Source organism: Notothenia rossii, assembly GCF_949606895.1.
Source record: "Notothenia rossii genome assembly, chromosome: 11".
Lineage (NCBI taxonomy): Eukaryota > Metazoa > Chordata > Actinopteri > Perciformes > Nototheniidae > Notothenia > Notothenia rossii.
In genome coordinates, this window is record NC_136910.1 from 46,686,824 (window position 1) to 46,712,975 (window position 26,152).

Sequence of the window (26,152 nt, forward strand, 5' to 3'; positions counted from 1 at the left end):
GAAGCCATTTTCTCACAGCTGGTACAGTGTTACTCATGCTGTTAATGATGATTGTTCAGTATCACTGATTATGTGCGTGTGCTGCTACTAGGTTAACTGTATTGATCCCTAATACCTTCCCAATGGTTCTCAGTTTGAAGCCATTACCGCTTTATTGAACAGTATGTCAATAGCTATCAGCTCACATCTCTGTTTCCTGTTATATCTCACTATTGATCAGCCTGACCTCTGTCTGCTCCCATCATTAACAGTCCTATGTGCCAAAGTTGAGATGTTTAGTTCATACAGTTAAAAAAAAAGATAAAGTTCATTTAAAGTGTAAGGTTAGGAAGTGAGATTTGTTTTTATTGAGCATCTCAGCATGGATATTAATTATTGACCTTGGGAGTAGTACATTTAACCTCATCCAACAGTCTTCATTGGCAAATAGCTTCAAGTGTTATCCCTTGATCTGGAATGTGGGAAGTCTGTAATGTGATAGTAAGTGGTCAGAAGCACCCATTCATAAAGTGTAAAGGCTAGTGTATGGACCCTTTGGATTTGAGACTATTTTGTCACAAGGAATGATTTAATAATGATTGAACAAAACCATTTTTTTTCCAGTTTTAACCATGATTGTCATAAATACAACGGATCTACAAAGAATAACATTCCCTTCTCTCCTCTCCAGGATTCCAAGAACGAGCAGAAATCCACGATATCTTCCAGACAGAGTTTCAGATGCGTCTCCTTTGGGGCAGCCGCGGCTCCGAGGGCAGCCAATCAGAGCGCTACGAGAAGTTCGACAAGGTCCTCACTGCGCTCTCATACAAGCTGGAGCCTGCTGTGCGCCACAGCGAGCTATAGCACCTGCCCGAAACCCAGCATGGACACTGAGAGGAGAGTGAGAGCAAATGAAGAGGCAGCTAACGGAGCATGTGCAGTGAGCAAAACAGAAAAGAGGGTGTCACATATAGCACGCGTTGCACTCACTGTGGAGTTCCTCACTTAGCGCTAAAATATTCAAATGCCATCGGAGAAGACAAGCTAAGTGGAAAAGAAGATGGAGGAGATGGGTGACGAGCTCATCTGAGTGATACGAACAGTAACATGATGCGTCCCGACGGCCAAAAGGAGCTTGGCTTTGCTCCAATAAAACACCCTCTTGTTTCAAACAACGAGAGTCTGTCACACACTGTCGCAGAAATGCTAACAATAACTTACATGGCTCATATATAGATGTTTCGTCTGCGTGAGTGAGTGAGTGTATGTGTGTTTACATTCCTTCATTTTTGTACTTCATTCATGTTTTATGTATTTTTAGTTTTGTCTTATTTATTTGTTGTGATCAAAGGATATCTAATCATCATGGATGTTGCTTCACCAGATGTGAATCTGTCAGTCCTCATTCTGAAGGAGCCATGTTCATAAAGCCTCATTAAATATGCATCAAGCAGTCCCATTGAATCCTATTAATAAATGTATCAGGCATGCATTAATAAATGTATCAGAAATGAAACATTTTCAGAAGCAATGCAGCAATATGAGGACTTTGTGAATTGTTAAAAATGTTAAAAGAACAAAGCAACTTCCCTCTGTTGTAGCTGTTTGACTATTACATTTGATATTGTGTGTTTTGTGCACATAATTTAGCTTAAAAGGACACCAAGAGACCGAGAGAAAATGGGATATATACTCTTTAAATTTTGTTTAAGCAATGTTTCACTTAGTATTAAAACATTTAAGGACATGTGGCTTCAGCTTGTAAAGTTGCAGAAATATCTGAAATGGTTGATGCATGCGGCTATAAATGTTATACCAAGCAAAATGTTGCTTTAAACTAATAATTTAAATGTGTGTCAAGCTTGATAATATGCAGATGATACAGTGAAGATCCTTCAGGTCTGTGGATAATCTTGAACGACACCAAACGTAGAGAAATGTTTTCTTTAAGCTTTATTTTTCCAGTTTCAAAATCCAATGATTTACTTTCTCCAAACTGAGTCAAATAATGACATAGCCCTGTTTTAGAAAATGTCTTTTGATTGTATGTTTTGAATTTGTGTTTCAGCAATAGAGCTAATCATTTTATTGCTATGGAATTACATTTTGGTTGCTGTTTTTACAGCATGTGGGCTTGGGAGGGCTGCAGCCGACTCTCAGAGCTATGCAATCATTTCAACTAAGGGCTGAGACCCCTGCGGAGACACACAGAAAAATATTCACTGTTTTCCCCCAACATCAATCTCTTTAAAAATGCATATCCTTCTTCTTCCTGAACTTAGCCAAACCGATAATCAAACTGATATCAATGACTCGGATATCATTCTTAAAATAACCTGGCCCAGAGCTGCATAGCAGAGATTCTTTAATGGTTGTTTGATTTTCCCACTTTCTAGTCTGAATTTGTACATATGAGGTGGGAGCCATTTGCCAGTTTCCACTGCTGTCCAACAGGGGGCGGTCTTAAGTCAGCAAAACACACTTAATCATGAATTGTAAAACGAACAGGAAAACACATACAAAAACACATGTATTGTGTGTATCAAACCAATGTTTGATATCAATGTTATTAGGTATCATACTAACTGGTTTAGGTTTGGTATCTGATATCACTGAAGAGGAAAAATTTATGATGTAAACGTTTTTTCTTTGTCCTCTGCTGAATGCTGTACAGGAATGCTCTCTGAAAGTGTGTGGATTCTCCTGTTTTTTATGACGGGACTGCGTGAGATTAACGTGAAAAGCAAAAAGGCAAGAAATGTTTCAGGAATGATCTCATGTTTTTTTACGTACTGTATATAGCAATTCACTTTTTTTCAAATAAAATGATTGCTCGTGTGACTTGTCTAAAGCTTTGGTTTGTTTTTTGGGGGGAATTGATTAGTAGAAAAGGTGGTAACACTTTTTGGTCACCATCATTACTAAGTAGTAAATCAAAAGTTAATTCAAACATAGTTGCTACTTATTTTAACATTATTATCTTTTGTAATGGTTTATAATATATTTGAAACCAACTACTATTATTTCCTGTTGCAGTGAAACAATTTATAGATATTTTACAAATCACGTTTAATAGTATTATGGATTCAAAATGTTGGTGATTTGTATTGTGTATCAGCTATGATTCAATATATACTTTTTCAAATGAATTGTCATATTACACAAAATAATAGAAAATAAAACGTAAATTAAAGCAATTATAATTCTAAAAGTAAAAACAATAACCTTAACAGTGAAGTCATTTTTAAACCAGGGTTTAACATACTTTAAATTGACCATTTATTAATGATACAAATTAGTTTTTTGTAAAGTGTTAACTTGAAGAGCATTTTCCTCAAGGAGTCAGTATCTTGCGATGCACATTGGCAGCCAGTAGGGGGCCTCATTTGACTGTTAAATCAAAGCTGACCCTTCTCATATACACTGTGTACAGTCTTACCTTCCCCATTTAGCTGCAATCATGAACATCCTGGTTCCTGGTTAGGTGGCTGGCAGTCCTGAGTGTTATTGGTTCTGGTCCAGAAGGCCAGAACATCCTTAATCTAGTAGTTGTTTCAATCACGGACCCCCCTTAAGCTACTATTAGTGTCTTTAATTTTCATAATGCATATCAATATCTCATGCTTAACTGAAATTGCACCCTATAAATTCAGCACGCGTGTTTGATGCACCACACATGGTTGTGCAGACCGACCCACCGTGATGGCAATGGGAGGGAGACAAAGACAGATGGACTGTGTGTGTGCATGTGTGTACCCATACCCGTGCATGTGTGTGTTTTCGTTTAAACGTGTGCTTTTGTCAATGTGTGTTGCAGGTATACTGCTGTCTCTCTTGCCGCCTACCCTCTTCATGAAGGAAGCAGTCGTGCGGCCTAGCACCTGTTTTACGGTTTGGGGGGGTCCTGTTTATTCCAGGTGAAACATTTCATGGGGAAACACAGAAAGTAGTGAATTTGTGACATAAGGAAAGTGAAAACGTAGACCTGAAAATACAGTAGAATCAGACAGAAGAGAAGAGAATAGGATGCTCTGTAATCTGCTACGACAGAAAATTATCATTCGCTCTGCTCTTTGTCTCCCCTCTCCATACAGTTCCATAGGCGTAGCATGTTATGGATGTAATCTCTAAGAGGATTCTCCCTGCTTGGTATCAGCTCTTTATGTTCCTCATTGAAACAGACCCAAGATCTCAGAGGCCTGCCTGCCAGCCAGCCATCCAACCAGCCAGCCAACCGTCATCAATTCTCCCCTAATCTCTCCCCCCAGTCCTTTTATAGCTAATCCATTGTGTGGGTCATTGTCATCTGATCATGTGTGACCCTGGCTACGCTATAGCTGGTGCCTGGCAGCGTAGCAATGACTTTGGACGTCCATCTACAAGCAGATATGACACTCTCTTTATTTGAAGAAATGTCTAAAATCACATTGACCCTTGAATATAGAAGGTTCTGATTAAGATGGCTGAAATGTATGATTTAGGAAATCCAACCCGATAAAATGAGAAAACCTTGTATTTGTCATTAAATAGTAGTCAATAAAGAAATAATCAAAGAAAATAGTTTGGATTCATGAATTAGGAAGTGTTTTATGTTTTTATTGAGTCCATGGAGGATACATTTAATATATAAATATTGGCAAAAACATTTCCTTTCATCGTGTGTTCAAATTGTACAAACACATGACGATTAAGCGTGGCCACAAAGGTTTAATGGGTATTTCAAAGTGTCTTCAACTGAATACATTTAAAATATTAAAATATCTAAAAAATCCTCACGATTTGAATCGGAATATGTACACCTGATCAAATCATATTAAATATAAGTATTGTAACTATTTGTGAACACTTATCCAAGTCATAAAGGCTACAACAAAACAACAGAAGCATGGCTTACTATCGGCAGCTACTTGAACCTCAAAGCAGCTTAGCAAATATGATGTGACACCCAGTGACAGTGAGATCATTCCTGGGCAACTCATGCTCACAGCCATGAAAATCCCACCCACAGCCCATCTTCTGCCCTTTTGCCTCCCTCTGAGCTGCCTGTATACTCCTCATCCCAGAACGAAAGGCTGGTCATGTCTTCATCATCTTTCAAAACTACAACTGCGGCCTCCACAGTGAGAGGACCCCCTAGTTTTCCCGCCTGTCTCCCCACCCTCGCCTCATTCTCCCCTCACCCCTGCCACGCCAGGCCCCTGGTCGATCTGTCTATCTGCCCCTGCACTGACTCCTCATTACCACATGAATGAAGACAGGAAAGGGCCCGCAAAGGCTTGGACGCCAACAGAAGGCAGCGGATTTGCAATTCAAGCCTCTGACCGACCCCCACCTCATCCTCGCGTCCCTGTATACTGGGACTGGGACTGTCACCAGTATGATTGAGCATGTACGTGAGGAGGGAGAGAGGGACAGAGAGAGACAGATGTGTATTCACACACTCATGTCATGCTTCTGCACACTTTCATTTTGGCAAACACTATGCAAATACATGCAGACATGCACATGGCGTGTGTGTGTGTGTGTGTGTGTGTGTGTGTGTGTGTGTGTGTGTGTGTGTGTGCGTGCATGCGTGCGTGTGTGTGTGTGTGTGTGTGCGTGCGTGCGTGCGTGTGTGTGTGTGTGTGTGTGTGTGTGTGTGTGTGTGTGTGTGTGTGTGTGTGTGTGTGTGTGTGTGTGTGTGAGAAAGAGCACTGTTCATAGGTTACTAATGACTTTCCAATATAATAATTTTCTAAAATAAAGTTAAGTCCAGGGAAATATCAGTTCACAAATGGGGGCACCTTCACACATTATCAGTTAAAGCGTCGCTTACTGTTCCCACAGTGCAAGGTAATATGAACAAGTAGCATTTAGTTATGCACCACAGAGTTGGAACAAAGGTCCAGAGGATATTAGACTTGCACTCATTTTGACCCCCTTTCTTCTTTAAAACTGAACATCTTCTTTTTTTTCATATTCTGTCATTCTGTCTAAGATTTTTTTAATTTGCATTTTTATTTCTTTATCGACTTTTTTTTATTATCTTGTAAAGATAACAACCAACATTTTTTCTTTGAGGACTTCCTAATACAGAATTACAGTTTTGTTTATTTTGTTAGTGTTTATAAATTTGAAAGTCTCAATAAATTATTTAAGTTCAAATAAAAATAGGTCTACATAAACATTGGAGCTAAATCTTTGTATTTCACAGGTGAAATGTAATCATGTTATCAACTATTTCACAATGAATTCGATTTCATATTTATGATGTTCCAAATCCATAAAGAGAGTTTCGGATATTATGATTAAGTTTACACAATAATCTTTCTTTTAACTGATTTCATAAAAAGCTTCCCCGTGTATGGAAATGATATCAAAATGCGTCACTTCCGACTCCCCGCCACAACTTCCTGCATGTGCCGACAATATGGCAGCGCCCGTAGCTATTCACCTGGAGTTTGGGTAAGCACATTTAAAAGCCTTTATGATGGTTAAGAGTGCCTGTTTTAGCAGTCTTTCAGCAGTTTCAAGGAAAAAATACATCGGGTGAATGCTGCTTTAAGTTTGCTTTTCTTTCGTTTGCCTTTTATCATTTAAAAAGCAAATCACTTCCGGGTAACAGCTAGCTCCCTGCTAGTTTTGAGTTTGTTTATGAATCATTATCCACCGTTATGTTGTCTCTTTCTTTCTAATTTAACAAGACAACGAGAGGTTGTGTGATTGCTTAACAGATGACGTTATTTAAGATAATAAGAGATACAATACTTCTCTTACGCTGCACAGCAACAGAGCTGCCTGACGAGTTTCTTCCTGGCTATGCTAACGTGTGCAGCCTGTGAAACTGTAAAGCTATTTCTCACTCCTCCATGAGAAGCTCAGAGACTGTCCCTCTGCAGCAGCTCTAACCCTGTCTCCTGGCTCCTCCTGTAGCTCAGCCAGATGTACAGTCTGTCTGCAAAACATGCCAGAGATTTGACTGAGCACTATCAGAGACCAAAACAAAAAGAGAACCACCCTCCATGGAATCTATAGACCTTAGACTCAGGTTAGATCTGCATCAGAAAGATGACAGTAATCCATGGGAAGGGTCTTTCCTTATTCAACAAGCGTACAGAAGGTCACAAAATGTGTAATTTGACAATAGACAATCCCAACATTTAAGGTGTGGAGAATGGATTTTGTAATAATAATTAATATTTTCTTCGATTTTAAGTTATCTTTGTAATCTTTTCCAATCATTAAGACTTTTTCCAATTATTAAAGCGTTTTAATCTGAAGTGAGTTCTTTTTGACTGACATTGAGACATTTTGGTTGATATAAATTTATAGATTAAGCAAATTCAATTAATTAAATACAGACAACTCGGAGTACTGTTACTTGTTGAGTACCTGTTCAGATCAGCCTATTTATTGTAGTGCTACATGTCCCCTGTTACTGTCCTTTTTTACTTTTCTTTATTTCTTTGAGAATATGTTTTGAATTGTAAGGTGTCCTTGGGTGCTTTGAAAGGCAGCTCTAAATACAATGTATTATTATTACTGTATCACATTAATGCAAATAAATATAAATGATGTTTGGCTAAAATCGTTGAGAAAAATCTTTCAATTATTTTTGACTTATTTCTATTACTATACGATTTGTCATGTAAGAGGGAATACACATTTTTACATGATTTTTCTCAGTTTCATTGAAAAACACATTAAACCTATGCTATGTTTTGGTGGCATTTGTGTTGCTCTCTACTGAACAAGGATATTTTTATGTTTTCTCAAGTCTATAGAATATGATGTATGGGCCAGAACATCTCTGTAGCATGAACATATTACATTTGTGATGGTATTTTGACAAATACCACAAAAACTGATAGTTGACCAATCTGACTGTTTGTTTGTGTAGGGGTGGAGCAGAGCTGCTTTTCAATGGTGTGAAGGATCATCATGTGACCCTTCCAAGCCAACCTGATCCTTGTGAGTACCACCTGTCTGTGTCAGAATAAGAGTCTCAATGTGATGAAGTGACAGCCACAAGATTTAGATGTAGAGACACAATGTCAGATAGCTGCGAATCAGGAAACCCAAGTATAAGAAAGGCTGCTAAAGAGTGTTTATTTAGAATTGCCATAGTTTGTGTGTGGTATGTGTTCATCTCAGCTGCCAAGTTACAACTTTTTAATGCATATTCCTTTGCATTCAACCAAAAAATCATGTTCGCCCCATCCATCCTTTAATTTTATTTGTCTTAAGATTTTTTTATTTCCTCACACAAATCAACACTCAGTCCACCATCATTTTGAAATAAATGTTTTTTAGCTGCTTTACCATTTTTTGGTGAAGTAAATTAAACTTAATATGAGATTCACTGCGATGGTTTACGTATCATCTTTACAGTCTTGACTAGGTAGAAACGTACCAAAGAATCCCTCACACTGTCGATCACTTGTATTAACTTTATTTATTACATTGCTATCCTTTATCTGATCAACAGTGTACAGGATTCTTTGGTCCTATCAGTTATTTTAGTCAATAGTTTGTAATACTCAGTGTCGATGTGTAACTTAGGGAAAGGGTTTTTATATCACAATGGCTAAACATGTATTATTTTTTACCGGGAAATACTTGAAGACTGGCCTACATTATTTCCTTTTAAGAGAGTCATTGTAGCAATAGCTTAGACCAGTGCTTCTCAAAGTATGGTCCGTGTCCGTGAGCGCCCCCTAGTGGTCCGTGAGTATGTTGGTAAAATTTCACATTTAAAATAAATAAATGAATTTAAGTTTTCCGCACTCTCTCGGGAATATCTCCGCAATTGAGCGAGCTTAAGTTTCACTTTCGATCGCATGATATAGCCCAGCGCAACACCTTCATCACACATGTTGCCTCTTGTTTGTACCATGTTCAGGCGATTAGTAATCTGTTCTACAAAAACGATGTGATTTTGGATATTTGTGGAGTTAGGTGGTCCGCGAGTGTTTTGTTATTGGTTAAGTGATCCTTGGTATGAAAAAGTTTGAGAAACACTGGCTTAGACCTATGGCAGTGAAATATGATTAATCAAGTATTTGTGTATAAGTGGAGACACGTGTTTCAGTATGTTTGCTTGTGATAGATATTTTTGCATTATATTTTGCGTAATTTATTTATATTAATGTAGTGTAGCGCTCATAGCACTGGTGCAACAACATATTACATGTATTGTTACAAAGCAGGCTTTATTCCTCAACTTAAAACATTAGTATTATAAGAGCTGATATAACAACAATGTAATGTTAAAACTTCAGATTTTTTAATATAATGTATTTTGCGTTCCATGTTTTGAGGCTTTGTTGGCACTATGCTAGTATCATATAACACGAACATCTGCCAGTTGAATGGTCGTTTTTAAATGTTGATGCAAGCTCTATTATAAATCTTTTATCAGCATTTAAAACTTATTTAAAAAAGCCTTTGTAATAGCCTTCCCTTTGGACTTCCATCATAACCCTAACCCTATTCTTCTCTCTCCTCCCTTTCATCCTCACCCCTAAACTGACCCCTTCTCTTGTGAATGTTGCCCCCTGCTTAGTAACATGTATGTGAATTAAGGTAGTAAAGGGTGTGAATGTTTAAGATTTGTTTCTGTGGGTTGTAGAAGAGCAGTCGGGTGGGTGATTCGGCATTGTCTTGTCTTAGAGCATGTTGACTGACTCAGCAGGCTGTGCTGGTTTCTCAAATCATAACGTTTTCCCACCTCAGGATCCAAATTGATTAGATTTTATTTTGCTGTGGGATCCAGGCTCCCTCCAAAATGGGTCACTAACTCGGCATGGAGGAGTCGAGGGAAAACCTGCCTGAAGCCCAGTTTTATTTCTGAAAATAAGGAGAGGGAAAGGGGTGTGTGTGTGTGTGTGTGTGTGTGTGTGTGTGTGTGTGTGTGTGTGTGTGTGTGTGTGTGTGTGTGTGTGTGTGTGTGTGTGTGTGTGTGTGTGTGTGTGTGTGTGTGTGTGTGTGTGTGTGTGTGTGTGTGTGTGTGTGTGTGTGTGTGTGTGTGTGTGTGTGTGTGTGTGTGTGTGTGTGTAATATGTGTCTTTGGTATTTGACTAAACAAAGGGTGTTCATGCATGGCGCTGGTGTAACCACGACAACAAAAAGACAAAAGTTGACCAGAACGGGGAATGTCAGAAAGATGTGACCCTGCTGCACAGCCGACCTGTGTGTTTGTGTCTGTCCATAAGGTTTGCCATGTTATGCAGGAAGTTCATAAGTTTTACGTCACATTTTGACATTACGTTTCCTGGGCCTATTCGCTCGTTGTGATCTTAAGTCTGCCGTGTTTGCTTATCCTGAAAATGTCGCTCCAAACTAATTTTGCCTTGTACATCAGTGTGTGTGTGTGTGTGTGTGTGTGTGTGTGTGTGTGTGTGTGTGTGTGTGTGTGTGTGTGTGTGTGTGTGTGTGTGTGTGTGTGTGTGTGTGTGTGTGTGTGTGTGTGTGTGTGTGTGTGTGTGTGTGTGTGTGTGTGTGTGTGTGTGTGTGTGTGTGTGTGTTTCTACGAGTGTGTGTTAGTATAGAAGGGGTGCAGTGAAGGCAGATATAATTGGTTCTGAATCCTTCGTATTTCTCTTTGACCCCAGCCGGTGATTGATGACCCTCGACTGAAAAACCCCACCCCCACTCTCTCTTTCTCTATCTAACTCTCTCCCTCATCCACACACACGACAAAACCCCCGTGGTCTAAGGATCACACAGTTTTTACCCCTCGCATCAGCAAAAAGATGGATAGCTCACACCCCCCCGCCCCCACCCCTCACATGGCTGTCATAATCGCACAAAGACAAAAAAGAAGAAGAAGGGGGGGGGGGGGGGGGGAAACTGCGCGCACAAAAGATAAACGGGCACTTTTTTTGAATCGGCGTCAAAATGGCGCCCTTTCCTCTCCATGCCTCCTTTCCCCCCACGCATTGAGCTATCCCAAGATGCTTCAGGAGCCTGTGACGCATTTTGCCCCTTTCCTGTCTGTTGGTTCCCTCATTTTCGTTTCCCCCTTACCTGGACTGCAAAGCGCCACCATTTTTTTTTTACATTGTCCACCATTCTTAAAACCTTTCATTTACTAGCCTGTCCTTTTGCTTCTGGGTGATTTAAATGTGCAGCCATATGTGTAACCTTTTACGAGAAAGCCATTAAAAGGGCAGCGCCTGATGACTGTTTCTCTTATTAAAAAAGCTTAAATCATAAAGTCTGAATTATTATCGACCTGTGTATTGAGCTTAGACATCCTATTTATTTTCTATGTGCAACTTTTAACATGTTTGCTTGTGACTGGGTCTCTAGGGAGGGAAATAAAAAAGAAGGGGAAAGATGGAAAGAGATGAAGAAGGGAGGAGAGCAGGTTTTACGAGACGGTGTGAGAGAGAGAGAGGAGAGAGCAAATGAAAAGTAAACGGGCGAGAGGATGAAAGAGCGAATAAGGGGTAATGGTGGAGAAAAATTACCAATAGTTAAAGAGAGAGCAAAGAAAGGAGTCGCCACAAAGGAGTTATGACTGCTGGAGTGATTAGTTCTGTTTTTAGCCCTGCAGAGGTCCAGGTGTGTGTGTGTGTGTGTGTGTGTGTGTGTGTGTGTGTGTGTGTGTGTGTGTGTGTGTGTGTGTGTGTGTGTGTGTGTGTGTGTGTGTGTGTGTGTGTGTGTGTGTGTGTGTGTGTGTGTGTGTGTGTGTGTGTGTGTGTGTGTGTGTGTGTGTGTGTGTGTGTGTGTGTGTGTGTGTGTGTGTGTGTGTGTGTGTGTGTGTGTGTGTGTGTGTGTGTGTGTGTGTGTGTGTGTGTGTGTGTGTTCGTGTGTGTTCGTGTGTGTTCGTGTGTGTTCTGTCTTTTTATATGGAGGCCTAGAACCGTAGAAAATCAGCACTATCATTATACTACTGAGCTGGCCGACAGCACTGCAATTATCCTGAGCACCACACACACATATCATCCAGACAGTCTACAGGCCAGGCAGGTGTCTCAATACATCTATTTTTCCAAGCTAAATGCTGCTAGTAGGCCTTTTTAAATATTTCTTTCAAAACACGTTAATATTTATTAACGTGGATTTTTGTTGCGTCTTCTGGGAATTTGTTACAAGTTTTTTGTAATCAGTAAATTAAGCCTTGAATTATATAAATGAAATGTATAAAGTCTTCAGAAAACCTTTTTTGAATGGACCTAGTTTTAATATAATCACTCTTTCAGAATCATTTTATAATCTGAAAGGATTTTTTGAAGACAGTGTCTCAGTTATTTTAGATATGCACAAAATGTATACCTGCATTCTCTAATAGAATAATTCATTGTAAAGCAAAGAAAATCCAAAATGTGCAATATTTTTCTCCCTTGAATTCAATAATCTTTCGAATGTATGTCATGTATAAAACTGTAGTCTTAGCCCAGATATGATATTGTTTCTGCCCTTGATCCAGCTGAACTCCTGAATCCCATGTGGTCAGACGCCTACCTGCCACGGCCTCACCGCCCTCCTTACACCTGCTCTGGAGGACTAACTGTCGTCCTCGTATCTGCTCCATCTGCTCCTCCTTTCTCCTAACCCATTTGCTATCCTTGTCTCTCCATTTTCACCCCCCATCTCGTGTGTGTGTGTGTGTGTGTGTGTGTGTGTGTGTGTGTGTGTGTGTGTGTGTGTGTGTGTGTGTGTGTGTGTGTGTGTGTGTGTGTGTGTGTGTGTGTGTGTGTGTGTGTGTGTGTGTGTGTGTGTGTGTGTGTGTGTGTGTGTGTGTGTGTGTGTGTGTGTGTGTGTGTGTGTGTGTGTGTGTGTGTGTGTGTGTGTGTGTGTGTGTGTGTGTGTGTGTGTGTGTGTGTGTGTGTGGCTATGGTAGTGCTGCTATCAAGGGTCGTCGTGCGCATGTACATTAAGACCCCAGCTGTGATCATACACACACTCGAACACACAACCAGGAAATGGTCAAAAGAACATTTTCTGTGTTTTTCTGCATTTATCTGGTTTTTGTTATGTTTGTGTATCCCTGTAATTACACTGTTCCCCATTTCTTAAAAAAACAAATGTACTAGGAAACGTACCACACACACACACACACACACACACACACACGCACACACTCAAAAGCCCTTACACCACCTTGAGTCTTAACGGTAACAGCGGTTAATATATTCATAGTTGGTTGTTTAGTGGGGATTTATCCTAAAACCTCTCATTGTCATCGCCTTTGTGGCTTCCTGTCAGTCGGGCGGAGTGAGGCTCAATCTATTGTTGAGACAAGGTCACTCTGATTGTTCAGGAGGTCAGACTCATAGAACATTCAAGCATTATTGATAGTCAAGCTCAAGCCAGAAGCAGTGCATTTAACAAAGAAAATTATTATTATATATATCTTTGCGTTTTCTGATCATTTTATTAGTCCCGCATTGAGAAATTAAATGTTCTATTCAAAGAAAATATAAGTGCATTTTGACAAGCAGATGCTTAATATTCTTTTGAGCTGCAGATGGGTTTTTTTTTTACTCGTAATTTTTTCAATTTACACACACAAAATCATTAATTGTATTTCTTTGTAGCCAAGGTGAACGACGCCGCTCTTGGCCGTTGACATCAGTCGACCCTCCCCCCATTTCCAGTGTCCTCTCCTTTCCCCCCCAGCATACACATACACTCATAAATATACATGCACCCAGACACACACACACACACACACACACACACTCATATACACCGCCTCGTCCCGCCTGGTGCTTCTGTCGCGTCACATCGACCAGGAGGCTGGAACCCTGCACCTTGACCCTTAACCCCTGACCTGTGACCTCTGTTGTCTGACTGTGTATGGGCTTTGTGTCTGTGTGTGTGTGTTTTGTAGGGGACGTGAAGCAGCTGCTGGTCTGGATCCAACAGAACCTGCTGAAGGAACGGCCCGAGCTCTTTGTCCAGGGAGACTCCGTGTGAGTGTGAGCGTGCACTTGACATACACTTGGAGCTGTGTACAACAATATGTCCTGAAAGACCACTGGAAATCAAACCCTAACTGCCAAATATGACTGTAATATGTGATCAAAATAGCTTCATAAGAACGGTTGAAAACGAACGTGCAGTATTGTGCGTGAAGCCGCTTTCTGAAGCATTTTCCCTGCAGTTCAAATCTGCTGAAATGCCGGAGAGAAAAAAAAATCCGTCTAGCCTTCAGGTTAGTGTGTGTGTGTGTGTGTGTGTGTGTGTGTGTGTGTGTGTGTGTGTGTGTGTGTGTGTGTGTGTGTGTGTGTGTGTGTGTGTGTGTGTGTGTGTGTGTGTGTGTGTGTGTGTGTGTGTGTGTGTGTGTGTGTGTGTGTGTGTGTGTGTGTGTGTGTGTGTGTGTGTGTGTGTGTGTGTGTGTGTGTGTGTGTGTGTGTGTGTGTGTGTGTCACACAGCATCGTTATAGGACTGGCTGACTTTTACAGCTGCCTTTGTGCAGGACTATTTATAGCTCCACCTATCCAATGAATAGAGGAAAAAGCTGGCCTACCTATAAACCTTATAGATTAGATGTGTGTGTGTTCTTTCTGTTGGCAGCACACAGGTTTTTAAAGCTAACCATCATTAAGGTGTTTCTTCATTATCTAAAAGGAAATCTATTGGTGCTGTGTGTGATGGGTTGACAATCTTTACGTTTTTGATTATAATTTTGTTCCTTTTCAAAGCTGTTTCTCTGTGTGTGTGCATGTCACTGGTGTGGCCGTATGTTTGCTCTCTCACATGGCCCTTTTTGCATTGACGTCATAGAGCATCTACAAGGTGCAGAGGAGCTTATTTGACCTGCTTGAGGCATTATCCTCCCATCGACATGACCTAAACCGCTTCCTATGCGGCTTTCAGAAATAAAATGCACCAGCGTATGTTAAAAACACTGCACCCATAGGTACTTAATGTTACCCTCCTCCTTTGCCCTTATCGTCCCCCTTTGAAGGGTGGGGATTTTTTTAGGGTTTATATGCATGTTATTTTTGGGCGCTCATTAATCTTCAGTGACAGTTTGTTTTCCCCTATCATCACTGTCCTCCGTGACTTACTGTATGTGCCTTTTACTTCAAATATGTATTATATATTTTTTGATTTTGATAACCAGAAGAAAAAAGGTGGAGTTTGTGATTGCTAGTACAAATGCAAAATGCATATCAGCAGTCTATAATTGCATATGGGCTGTAACATGGACATAGCACACATGCAGTCACATATACTGTTAGATCTACTGTCATATATATATATATATATATATATATATATATATATATATATATATATATAGACCAGTGTGTGTTCTCAAACATTACACTGGTGTTATATTCATTTCAAATAATATTACAAAAACACCAGATCTAATTTCCAATCAATCATCATGCTTGCAAATAAATAACCTATTTTTCCTAATCCACCATTTCAAAAAATGTCATTTGTATAAATGAAATTAGTAATGCTTTTAAATTGTTTTATTCTACCAGCTTACATTTAGAGAATGCAAGAAAAATGATATTCCTCTTTAGTGAAATGTTTATATTTTTTGTGGCACTTTTATTTAAACTCATTTAATAATATTTCAATTGAACGTTGGTACTTTTGTGTTGACTTTTGTATCGTCTTTTTTTAAAGCAGGACGCAGACACTTATTTTAGTTTGTTTACATGCATCTGCCAAGACATTCCTGCTCTAACTGTCTGTATCTTTTACACACGTGTGTTTGCATCTGCATTACCTTTGGGAAATAAGTCTGACTCAAAACGGTTTGTTTTCCCACAGGAGACCTGGGATTCTGGTGCTTATCAATGATGCAGACTGGGAGCTAATGGTGAGCACTGGGAGGTGTGTGTGTGTGTGTGTGTGTGTGTGTGTGTGTGTGTGTGTGTGTGTGTGTGTGTGTGTGTGTGTGTGTGTGTGTGTGTGTGTGTGTGTGTGTGTGTGTGTGTGTGTGTGTGTGTGTGTGTGTGTGTGTGTGTGTGTGTGTGTGTGTGTGTGTGTGTGTGTGTGTGTGTGTGTGTGTGTGTGTGTGTGTGTGTGTGTGTGTGTGTGTGTGTGTGTGTGTGTGTGTGTGTAAAAGAACAAGCTTTATTTGTAGCTCTTTTAAACCTTGTATGCCTGTTTTCAGGATGTACTATTACATCGAGAAATTGTTTGAAACCACACAGCTGTTTTTGTGTCTTCATGCATAGATCCCTCTAGCTATATCACATTTCATTCAGCAGTGTGGATGTGAATGTTAGCCCGTATGCTCACTGATACCGTGATTGCTCGTTTTCTCAGTCAGTTAATGTTTCATATAACGTGAAAAAAGCAGCTGCAAGAGAAGTTTGTCCTTGGGGTCTCATATGTGAGCTCATATTTACATGCACACACAGTATGAGTGCTTCAATTTCAATCCATTGATTAAATGACAGGACGCAACACAGGATGTAAATGAAATGAAAAGTTTGTCATTGATTGGACCCCGATGGGAACACAGGAGCAATACACATATTTGTATTAGTAAAGACAGAGATCTCTCCTTTGACTCGCAGATATGTTTGAATATTTGTGTGTTTTCTAAACCTCAGGGGGAGCTGGAATACCAACTACAAGACCAAGACAACGTTGTGTTTATTTCTACTCTTCATGGAGGGTAGAGGAATACAAACATCCCTAACATCCCTGTAACAGCCTTTTCTCCAGTTCCTCTGCACCCCCCGCCCCACATCTCAACAACACGCCAGCCCATTGGACGCTGGGGATGTGTCGGCCTGCCTGCACCCTGAGGTCTGACCATGATGGATGTTCGTTGCAGGAATGAGTGGAAATTCAGAGATGGTCACTGAGAAAAATGTCGAAAACTGTGACATGGGCCTTCTGTTGACATTTTAATTTTAAATTGGATAGGTGTAAAGGGAAGTCACCTGAAGCTCTGGTTACCTGGCCTACTATTGGTGCGAGTGTGAATACCTACAGATGAAGTGTAAACCTTCATCTACCTACATCCTCTCTTACAGTGTGACCGTGACTGATATAAAGACCTCATCTTCCATGACCAAGTCTATGACAAAATAAAGCGCTTTGTTTTAACCCCCACTAATAAGCATTTGTTAGCAGTATATAAAGTGTGTGGTACTGTAAGCCGATATAAGGACATCTTATGTGGTAAATAATGTATTCATCAACTATCATGTCTTATCCTATAAAGAACATATTTATCAGTTTTTTACTAAGGATTACAGGTAATGACAAATAAAGAACAAAAATATCCTTTTATCTGCTTACAGGCACAATAGTGTGTATGTAATGGTTATATAATGCGTAGAATAAAGCTGTCAAAAGAAAGTAGTTTTTTTTCAGTCCAATTTTGATTTGAGAAAAATAAATGTTTCTTCTAACTGCTTTTTACATTTTGCTCTCAAAATAGAAACGATTATTAAAAGTGTTCTGTTTTTCAAAACAGTCTTGTCTGCTTTTTTACCACAATTTCTGTACTGAGTTTTTTTTTTTCTAAAATGTTAAACAATTTACATATACTTAATTTTGCCTTAATTCCTGACAGGGGTCAACATATGTGTGCGAGTGTGTGATCACACACACATATATACTATATATATATAGTAAAGTTATAAACACAGCTGTGACAAATTAAATAAAACTAAAGTAACGAATTAAATGTATATTCAATTGCATTTGTATGTACTCTACACTTTCATTTATTAAGTAGGCTATGTATTAAGTATGTAAATGAGTATTTAAATGACCCTGTTTGGCGTTCTTCTCCGCTATGTTAAATGTTTACTCCCCAGATAGTGCTTCTGCACTTTACAAACTGCAGCATCTCTTTGGACTTTATCACTATTAAGTGCAATTTTGGCTGAAAGCCCCCTGCAGCGCACACAGGGGCTGATAGCCAAACACGTTTCTCAATTAGGATTGTACATCACGTTTCGATAATTTCTGGTGATAGCTTATATCTGATCGATTTAAGCCTAGCTCTGTGATCACACTGCAGTTTTAGGCTGATTAGACCAGACTTTGGGGACATTTCACCGTCCTGTAGCCCCACTCAGCTACAATATGCATACAAAGTGGGGGGTGTAGCGTGTGTTTGAGTATGTGTGTGTGTGGGGTGTGAACTACAGGACCACTGCGGGAGGTCGAGGTCTTGCCTCCGGGCTGCCCTTCCCTGAACGCCCGGGGCGACCTTAAACCTTTTCTCGGTTGTGGAGTCCGATTTGCAACGGGAAACCGGACAAGAATGGCTGCTAGAAAGGAAATGCTAATGAGGCCGGGGGTTACAGAGAGGAGAGAGAGGGGCTTCTGTGTCAGCTGGTGCAGGCCTAGGACACTGAGCTACTGAGAGTGTTTCACACAGAGAGGATCAAAGACATGGTTCTGCATGGGCTCCATGCCTCCTATAGGCCTCCATTTGACATTTCTGGAGCAACTTTCAAAAAAGCTTTAGATTATGATCTTTTAAAAAAAATGCTTGTAGCCTATTGTGTCTATTAGATCCTATAGATTATTCTTACGTGAGGCACTTTTTTTTCCTTAATTCGTGTCTGTACCCACATTCCCTCTTTGTTTCCATTGCAATTTTCACAATTGATGCAGGGTTGGACTATTGTCTGGGCCTGTACAGTTTACAGATAGTTCCCCATCCTGCACAGCACATGAGGAGACGTGGTGAGTGGATGTATAATAACGAATCATTTCAGGGGGAATACAATAAAACAATAAAAAAATCGCATGTGATCTCCAGCCTGTCATTAACAGCCATTCAGTAAACTCTAGTCATAAAAACAAACTACTAGATTATGTTTTAACATAAAAGCATTGATTTTGTTTTTTATTTTAAACCTGTCACAGGAAGAACCTTTCGTTTATGTTTTTTTATGTAAGGAGAGAAGGAAGAAATGCATTACTGCACTAAAGAAAACGTATAGTAGCCCTTAGTATTTTCGATTATGTTTGCCAAAATAACCTTTTTTTTCTTTCTATTGCACTCAATTATACACTAACTATGCAACAAAAACATAGTAGTTAGAGATTCATTCTCTCTAAGCTTATTATGTCCAAATAAGTATTACGTATTTCATAAAAATGTAATTGTTAATACGTATTTTTTATTCTATTTTCATAAAAGGCTGAGCTTTATTATAAACCTGGTGATTATTAATTTAAAAAAACGTAGTCCTTTATTTCTGAGAAAAATGCTCCTGTTGTGTTAGCACGCAGAAAAAACACGTTCAAGTATCCTTGCATTTGTGCTTCACATTTTAAAATAGATCAAATGCGTTTGTAAGTTAGAGGCTATTGATGTTTTATTAAATAAATAAAGACAAACAGTTGCAGAGTCCATTTCACACAGAGGCATTTTCTGCAAGAGCAAACAGCACTGATCCCTGGAATTAAGAAAGGTTAGCCTTTAATGTGCAACAACAACACACGTTTTCTGTGTGTCTGCTGCTGTTTTCAATTCAACGTTGAAGCTAAACATTTATGTTATTTTTAAACATTATTTTAAATCATAAAATGCATTTTTGAATTCAAATATTTGTACACTAACCGTTAAAAAACGTCAAACGTTTCAATTAGGCCTATTTGATTCATTTTGGTTGAAATGTTTAATTTTCTCTTTAGAAAGAAGAATAATTGGATACAATTTTAGGCAGTAAATCCGTTAAATTAAGAAGAAACTAAAACGATAAAAACCCAAATGGACCAAAAAGTGCCCCAAGTGATTTTTCAGTGACGCTGTTTGGCTCCAGAGATTTGGCAGCATCAGTCATCAGGCCTCTGTGTGTTCTCTGTTTTTACAGCCCTTTAACATATTAATATGTAGTAATTCTGCCTTAAAAGCACTTGGGAAAATTGTGTTTTGAGTAATATATCTGTGGTTAAGTGCCTTTATGCAGGATGCACTTTAGGATTTGCCTTAATTGGCTTTAAATATGCTCTTTAGTAATACATTATATAAAATGATCTAAGAAGCTATTTTTACAACCAAATGTAGCTTGTAACGAATTTATTTTCTAAATTCTATTTAATCTGACTTGTTCATTTGTATTTATTCTCCTCGTTTGTGCACACATGCATATTAAGGTCCAGTTTTGTAGCTTTGCTCATCTCACGTGCATCCGGTGCTGCATGCAGGCCTCACTCTGGGAGCACTCAACTCACTGCTTTCTACTATTTGCCAAACACAGTCGATACATCAATGCTTTTAGTCGATATTTGCCATTTAAAACAAACAGTCTTGATTAGATCTTCGACAAAGTGTAAATACCAATCGGGCCAACCACAACGTGCACCTCAAAAAACACATTACACGAGGCAGAATAAGGTTTGCTCCACTTTATTGGCCCAGTCCCGCGTCTTTCTCCTCCATAACATGCCAAATGTGCTCTGTATCTTACCTGAAATGAGACAGTTACAAAACAAACCGAGACTAAATGCCTTTCAGTCGCCTCCTTTGTGGTTTGGAGGCCTACATTCTTGATGAGGCGTTTGGCCAAAAGGCAGCAGTGATGAATGTGAGTCTGCAGCAACAGATGTCCATACACAATTCTTGGGGTTGAATTTGAGTTTACTCAAGAATTGCGTTTGGACAATCAGTCGCTAAAGACTCTGTATGTCCTCTGCCAACATTAAAAAGAGGAAATTAAGCATGTGGTTATTTAAATAGCTAGTGTTCAGGAGCAGTTATTGTATAGGCCTCGTGGCTGCACCTGCTACGACTTCCTAAATGCCCTTTGACAGTGTTGGCTGCGTCTGACACTGCAAACAGTTTACTTTCCCTTTTTACAGGATAGAGAGTTGCAGTACTGTGCATTATTTTTTGACATTCTCTTTGCTCAGCATTGCCTCGAATTCGGTTCCCCTGTTGCAGCAGAAAACTAAACATCAAGATTATTTTTTGATTAAAAACATGGAAATATAGTCTAGTGCAACCTACAAAAGTACACCCCAAATGCTATACTGCTGGACTGATTATAAAAACATATAATTTGTTCAATTGTTTAATAATGCTAAAGAATCATTACTGCACCCACAACCACTTTGTGACAGTCTCTAATGCTGTTCAAAAGCATCACTATTCCTACATTTTCTCAAAGCTGCCTTAATATCTTATTTACACTGGTTGCTAGTTTAAAAGTTAACCCCAAGTCTCTTCAGATCTCTGGGCCATTTTTAAGATGGCTGAATGACCATGGCATCTTAAAGTAAAATGTCATCTCCATTGCTCAAGTGGACTTGCACCTGTGTACTGTCATCGATTTAAAGGAAACACTGTTCAGTTCTGGTGCTTTAGGATGCACAATGGTTTTCCACGAAAAAAAAATCCCCTCCTATTTGAAGAAAGGAACTTCGATTATCTTTCCTGTGGTGATGAAAACGTAATTTTAAAAAATAGGAAGCCCCTTTAGTTCCCGGTGGTGCGTCCTTGGTTCAGTTCCCACGACGTGCGTTCTCTCGGGTCCGCCTCGTCGAAATGCCCCCCAGCGAGCACCGGAGGATGCGGGGGCTGAGGAGCCGGAGAGCAGTGGGCTTCGTGCGTTCATTCCCGGACAGACGCTGCTGCCTTCCTCCCATCCTCCCTGTACGGGTCTCTCGGACTGACTGGATGGATGTGTCTCTGCCCTCCTGGCTCTCTCTTAACGCTGCTCCAACAATAACGCTGCGGCCGCGACGCAAGGCGGAGAGAGGAGTGGAGAAGGTCCTCGCTTGGTACTGAATTTGAATAACACCACGGGGTGATAAATGTCCATTGTACTGCTTAAGTAATGAATCTCCGCTGTCCTCTATCACACACACACACACACACACACACACACACACACACACACACACACACACACACACACACACACACACACACACACACGCACACACACACACACCCCCACACACACACACACACACACACACACACACACACACACACACACGCACACACGCACACACGCACACACACACGCACACACGCACACACACACACACGCACACACACACACACGCACACGCGCACACGCCAGCAGCTGCGATGAGGGACCAGCAGCCCCTCTTAAAGACACAACAGCCCTATTTTCTACCCAAAAAGAGATTACAATCCCGACACTGTTTACTCTCTGACCGCACTGCATGACGTTTGCTGTTTGTCTTGTGCCCCCCTCTCTTGTGTGAGCAAACTAGTGCAACGCCGTAACCAGGCACTTGGACATAAAGCGGTGCCTTCAGCGCCATGTGCAGCCATTCTGCTGCAGAAAGGGCTGCCTACTGTAGGCCTGTGTGGCAAAGGGTGGTCCGGAGTGGCAGAAAATGAGTGGATTATATGATGCTTATGTGACAGGCCATTGAAGGGGCAACAGAGACCATGCTGTCTTATATTTTAAATAATGGCACATCTTTATTTATATAGTTAATTCAAAGATTTGTAATGGAAAACAAAGATTGTTCAGAACTGTATTTGGCCGTTTTGCACATTATTTTGCACATCTTATAATTTAAACTCACATCATGCATTTGTTGAGCAATTCTTTTTTATTTAATAAAAAAAAAAAGATTCAGCCCCCCAAGAGCACGTGATCATACCATGAAAACTGTGCCTAATGTCATCGGTCTATTACTTTTTACACGCTTAAAAAACAGAAATGGAGATGTTTTGAGGGTTTCCTGCTCCTATACCCACAAAAACTGCAATTTAAGCACACTTAAGAAATCCAAATTAGAGACTTGACACGCTTTTGTGTTTTGCGCAACCTGGTTTTGGGTGTATGCCCTAATATGTGAGTTTCATTCAAGAGGTTAAGAAGTGTTAAGCTTGTCTCTTTCTGGAAAATGGAATCCCATCCTCATGTCGCGCATATCAGCAGTTTTGAATGCTGCGTTTGCTCTGCAGCTTTTTGATGCTTACAAACATCTCTCTCTCTCTCTCTCTCTCTCTCTCTCTCTCTCTCTCTCTCTCTCTCTCTCTCTCTCTCTCTCTCTCTCTCTCTCTCTCTCTTTCTCTAATAAATCATCCTGTCTGATCCCGCCCCAGGCGCATAGGGGATCCTCCTCTTTAAAGCTCAATCCGTTTTTTGCCCTTTTCATCCTTCTGAAGAAGCCGAGTTAACCTCTGCTGATCAACAGGGCCGGAGCCCCTCTCAGACCCAGCCCGCCTCTCATTCATTCAGCCAGTCACTCATTCATTGCTCTCACTTTTTGTTGGGTAGTGAAAAGCAAACCCCTCTGTCTCACCTCCCCTCTCTCCCTCTTTGCCTTTTCATGCCCTGACTCGAAGAGGCGGGAAACCCAGTTAGAAGTCAAGAGGGTCCACTTTCCCTCTCACCTTGACACCCCTCGCTTATACTCAAGATCTGGAGAGTTTTCCCTCTTAGTTTTGTACCAGCACCAGAGTGCAAAGATGTTTTTGTGTTACCTTGAAACAATGAGCATATAGCATTAACATAACTGACAGTTGTTGTTATTTGTATCTGAAACTGTTGCCTATGTGTTTGGCAAAAAACCCAACAGCTCAACAAGTGATGCACATAATACATCCTTTTGATTAATGTTGACAAAAATATATCTGTTAAACCGTAAAAGATATCAGAGAACAAGATGTTAAAATTATTATATTTTCCTTTGTAAGTGTTCTATCACTTTAAGAACAAGCTCTTAAAGAAGTTTGTCCATTTAATATGTTGTTCCTTTAGTTCCTTTAATGGGAAAATTTGCAATTAAAAATCTAATCAAGACAATTAAAGTCTTAATAGAAACGCAAACAACATTTTAAACGCTGTGTTAACCATCTTCAGTTGTTAAATTAAGGCCTTTTAGCTCAGTAGCTTTCATGTTGGCTGTTAGTCTTGGTGGTGTATAGTAGGGGTGTGTGTACACACAGAAACAGTAGGGGACTGCTGCACTCCACGCAGGGGCCACTGTGCTTCCCTCCATTCACAAATCAATGTTTAACCCGCTGGCTAAAAGGCCTGGCAGGGGAGAGGGAGGCCCAGTCGGCGGGGTGGGCTATGAAACCATCCCGGAGAGAGATGGAGAGGAGAGAGAGACAAAGGGAACAGGGGAATCCTTAAAATAAACCTCCTCTGGTGAAGGTACCTCCTCCCCGCTGTTGGAGAGCATGGCTAGAACGAGAGCAGAGCAGAGCGAGGCAACGATGTGGCAGGGAATGTCATTTCAATTTAATGTAGGACACGTGTTATGGCAAAGCAGGACTTCAACGATCAAACGGTCAAAGATATACATTTGGAGAGGAGCTTCTGAACAGGACAAACACAAGTCCATCTACCTGCTGGACTGTGCCCTTTACAAAAGATCATTATAAAAGCAGCACAGTATACATTCATCCATGCAGCCATGATAAAAGTGGGACTTGTTAATCTTTACTTAGGCTACAGGAAAAAGGATTCACACATTGGAGCATTTAAGGAGAAAGCAGCAAATGCAGGAAGCTTATTATAGAGAGGCAAATAAATGTTAAGGCTATGGCACAAAAGAGACATAGTCAGTCAGTCATGCAGTGTCCTATAGTTTCATGCAGATCATCTTTTTTCATTTTCGCACATTCATTAACTTTCTGAAGCTGTTATGTTGCTTATGGGCGAATTATTTATTGAATATGACTGAAGAAGTATATACACCACTTGTTACTTGACTATCCATTGTAACTGACAGTACGTTGCTTCACAGTGTTGTTGGGGGTCAAGAATGTGAAAACACACTTCAAACATCAAAAACTAAATGTGAAGTATTTCACAGTGTGTGTGAGAAAAGTTAACTCATCAGAGATCAGAGAGGTGTACGGTGTGAAACTGATGAAAGGCAGGATTGCAAAATAAATCTTTGCGAATCATCAAATTGCATAACAGCTGAGATTAAAAGAAAGTTCACATATAAATGCACACATGAGTATTCTCTGCTTCTCCTCTGACACACACACACACACACACACACACACACACACACACACACACACACACACACACACACACACACACACACACACACACACACACACACACACACACACACACACACACACACACACACACACACACACACACACTCCTTCCCCCCAAGCATGCCGCTGCCTAAACATCCCCCAGAATTCTTTGACAGTGGCTGCACTGTTGCTTGGCAACGAGGCGACAGACAGCGTCATCCGGGGAGTAGCAGCGAAGATGGGAAGCAGAGACACTAATCTTACCCTTTACTTTGTAGAGATCACAGGGCTCCTCTCAAGGGTGTTCACAAACATCCTGTCATTTGTGACTTAGAAAATACAAACGCACATTTAAATTTGATTAAATGTGAAAGATTTTAGGTTTCTGTGAGTTTAAAAGTTAAAGACGGTTAAAGTCCTAAATCCTGCCTCGCTTGGCAACCAGAATTGACTCTAACCTGTAGCAGTTTAGAGATAGAAGATGAGTTAAAGAGAACGTCCAAACATCTCATTATTTCGAGGCTTTTCTTCACCACACTGTAAGACTCATTGTAATCATATACTGCTAAATCCATTTAATTGTTTTGACAACACTAAAATTAAATATACTTTTGATAAAAATTATAACAAAAAGTTTGTTGATGTTCTTTTTCATATTCATGAGAGCAGATAATGCAATCACACTTGTATCACTGACATCATCATCTCATTATTTCAGGCATGGCTGGTACATTCGGTGCGAGCATCAGTTTTCTTTGTGCTGACTAAGTGGTGTTGAGTGAAGACTGGACTTGATGGGCAAAGGTCATTTTTTTTACTGAAGCAATTCTGTTTAAATGCTTGAGTCAAACAGCAGTATTGGCCACCTGGGGTAAAAAAACGCCCAGCCCTCCGGCTAGTCAGTCAATGTATCTATACTGCTGCCTCTTCACACTGACCACACCAGAAACATGGCGACTGGAAGGGTGAGTATTGGCAATTAAACACAAGTTTATTGTAAAACACTCTAGTTTACTGTCAAAAACTTTAATTTAATTTAGTGTACTGTAATATTTTTTACAGTAATTTGTCATATTTGTACTGTTTTTTTTGTTTCTTGTAGAAATGCATGTGTGTGTAATGTGTTTTTTTATTTGTATTTATTTTCTTCCAGTATTTGCTCTTATTTCTCCATTTCATTTATTCTCACTGTGTTAATCTATGCACCAAAACACCAAAACAAATTCCTTAAATGAGGAAACCTATTAAACTGAATTGGTGGGAGTGGTGGGAGTGTTTTGAACTAA

General features: G+C 40.1%; 2 protein-coding genes across 3 annotated transcripts in view; both read left to right on the forward strand.

Moving 5' to 3' along the window:
- The window catches only part of sh2d3ca (SH2 domain containing 3Ca), a 51,397-nt gene extending 48,577 nt beyond the window's left edge, over positions 1-2,820 (forward strand). For both annotated transcript variants that reach the window (XM_079660493.1, XM_079660494.1), the window contains one exon: positions 671-2,820. In XM_079660493.1, coding sequence (XP_079516619.1) covers positions 671-846 — 176 coding nt within the window. In that variant the 3' untranslated portion in view covers positions 847-2,820. The remainder of the gene's footprint in view (positions 1-670) is intronic.
- Positions 2,821-6,340: 3,520 nt separating this feature from the next.
- urm1 (ubiquitin related modifier 1) lies at positions 6,341-17,375 on the forward strand. Its single transcript, XM_079657311.1, has 5 exons — positions 6,341-6,426; positions 7,862-7,932; positions 13,805-13,886; positions 15,713-15,761; positions 16,504-17,375. The coding sequence occupies exons 1-5, from the start codon at positions 6,392-6,394 to the stop codon at positions 16,570-16,572; spliced, it is 306 nt and encodes a 101-aa protein (XP_079513437.1). The 5' UTR covers positions 6,341-6,391; the 3' UTR covers positions 16,573-17,375.
- Positions 17,376-26,152: the final 8,777 nt, after the last annotated feature.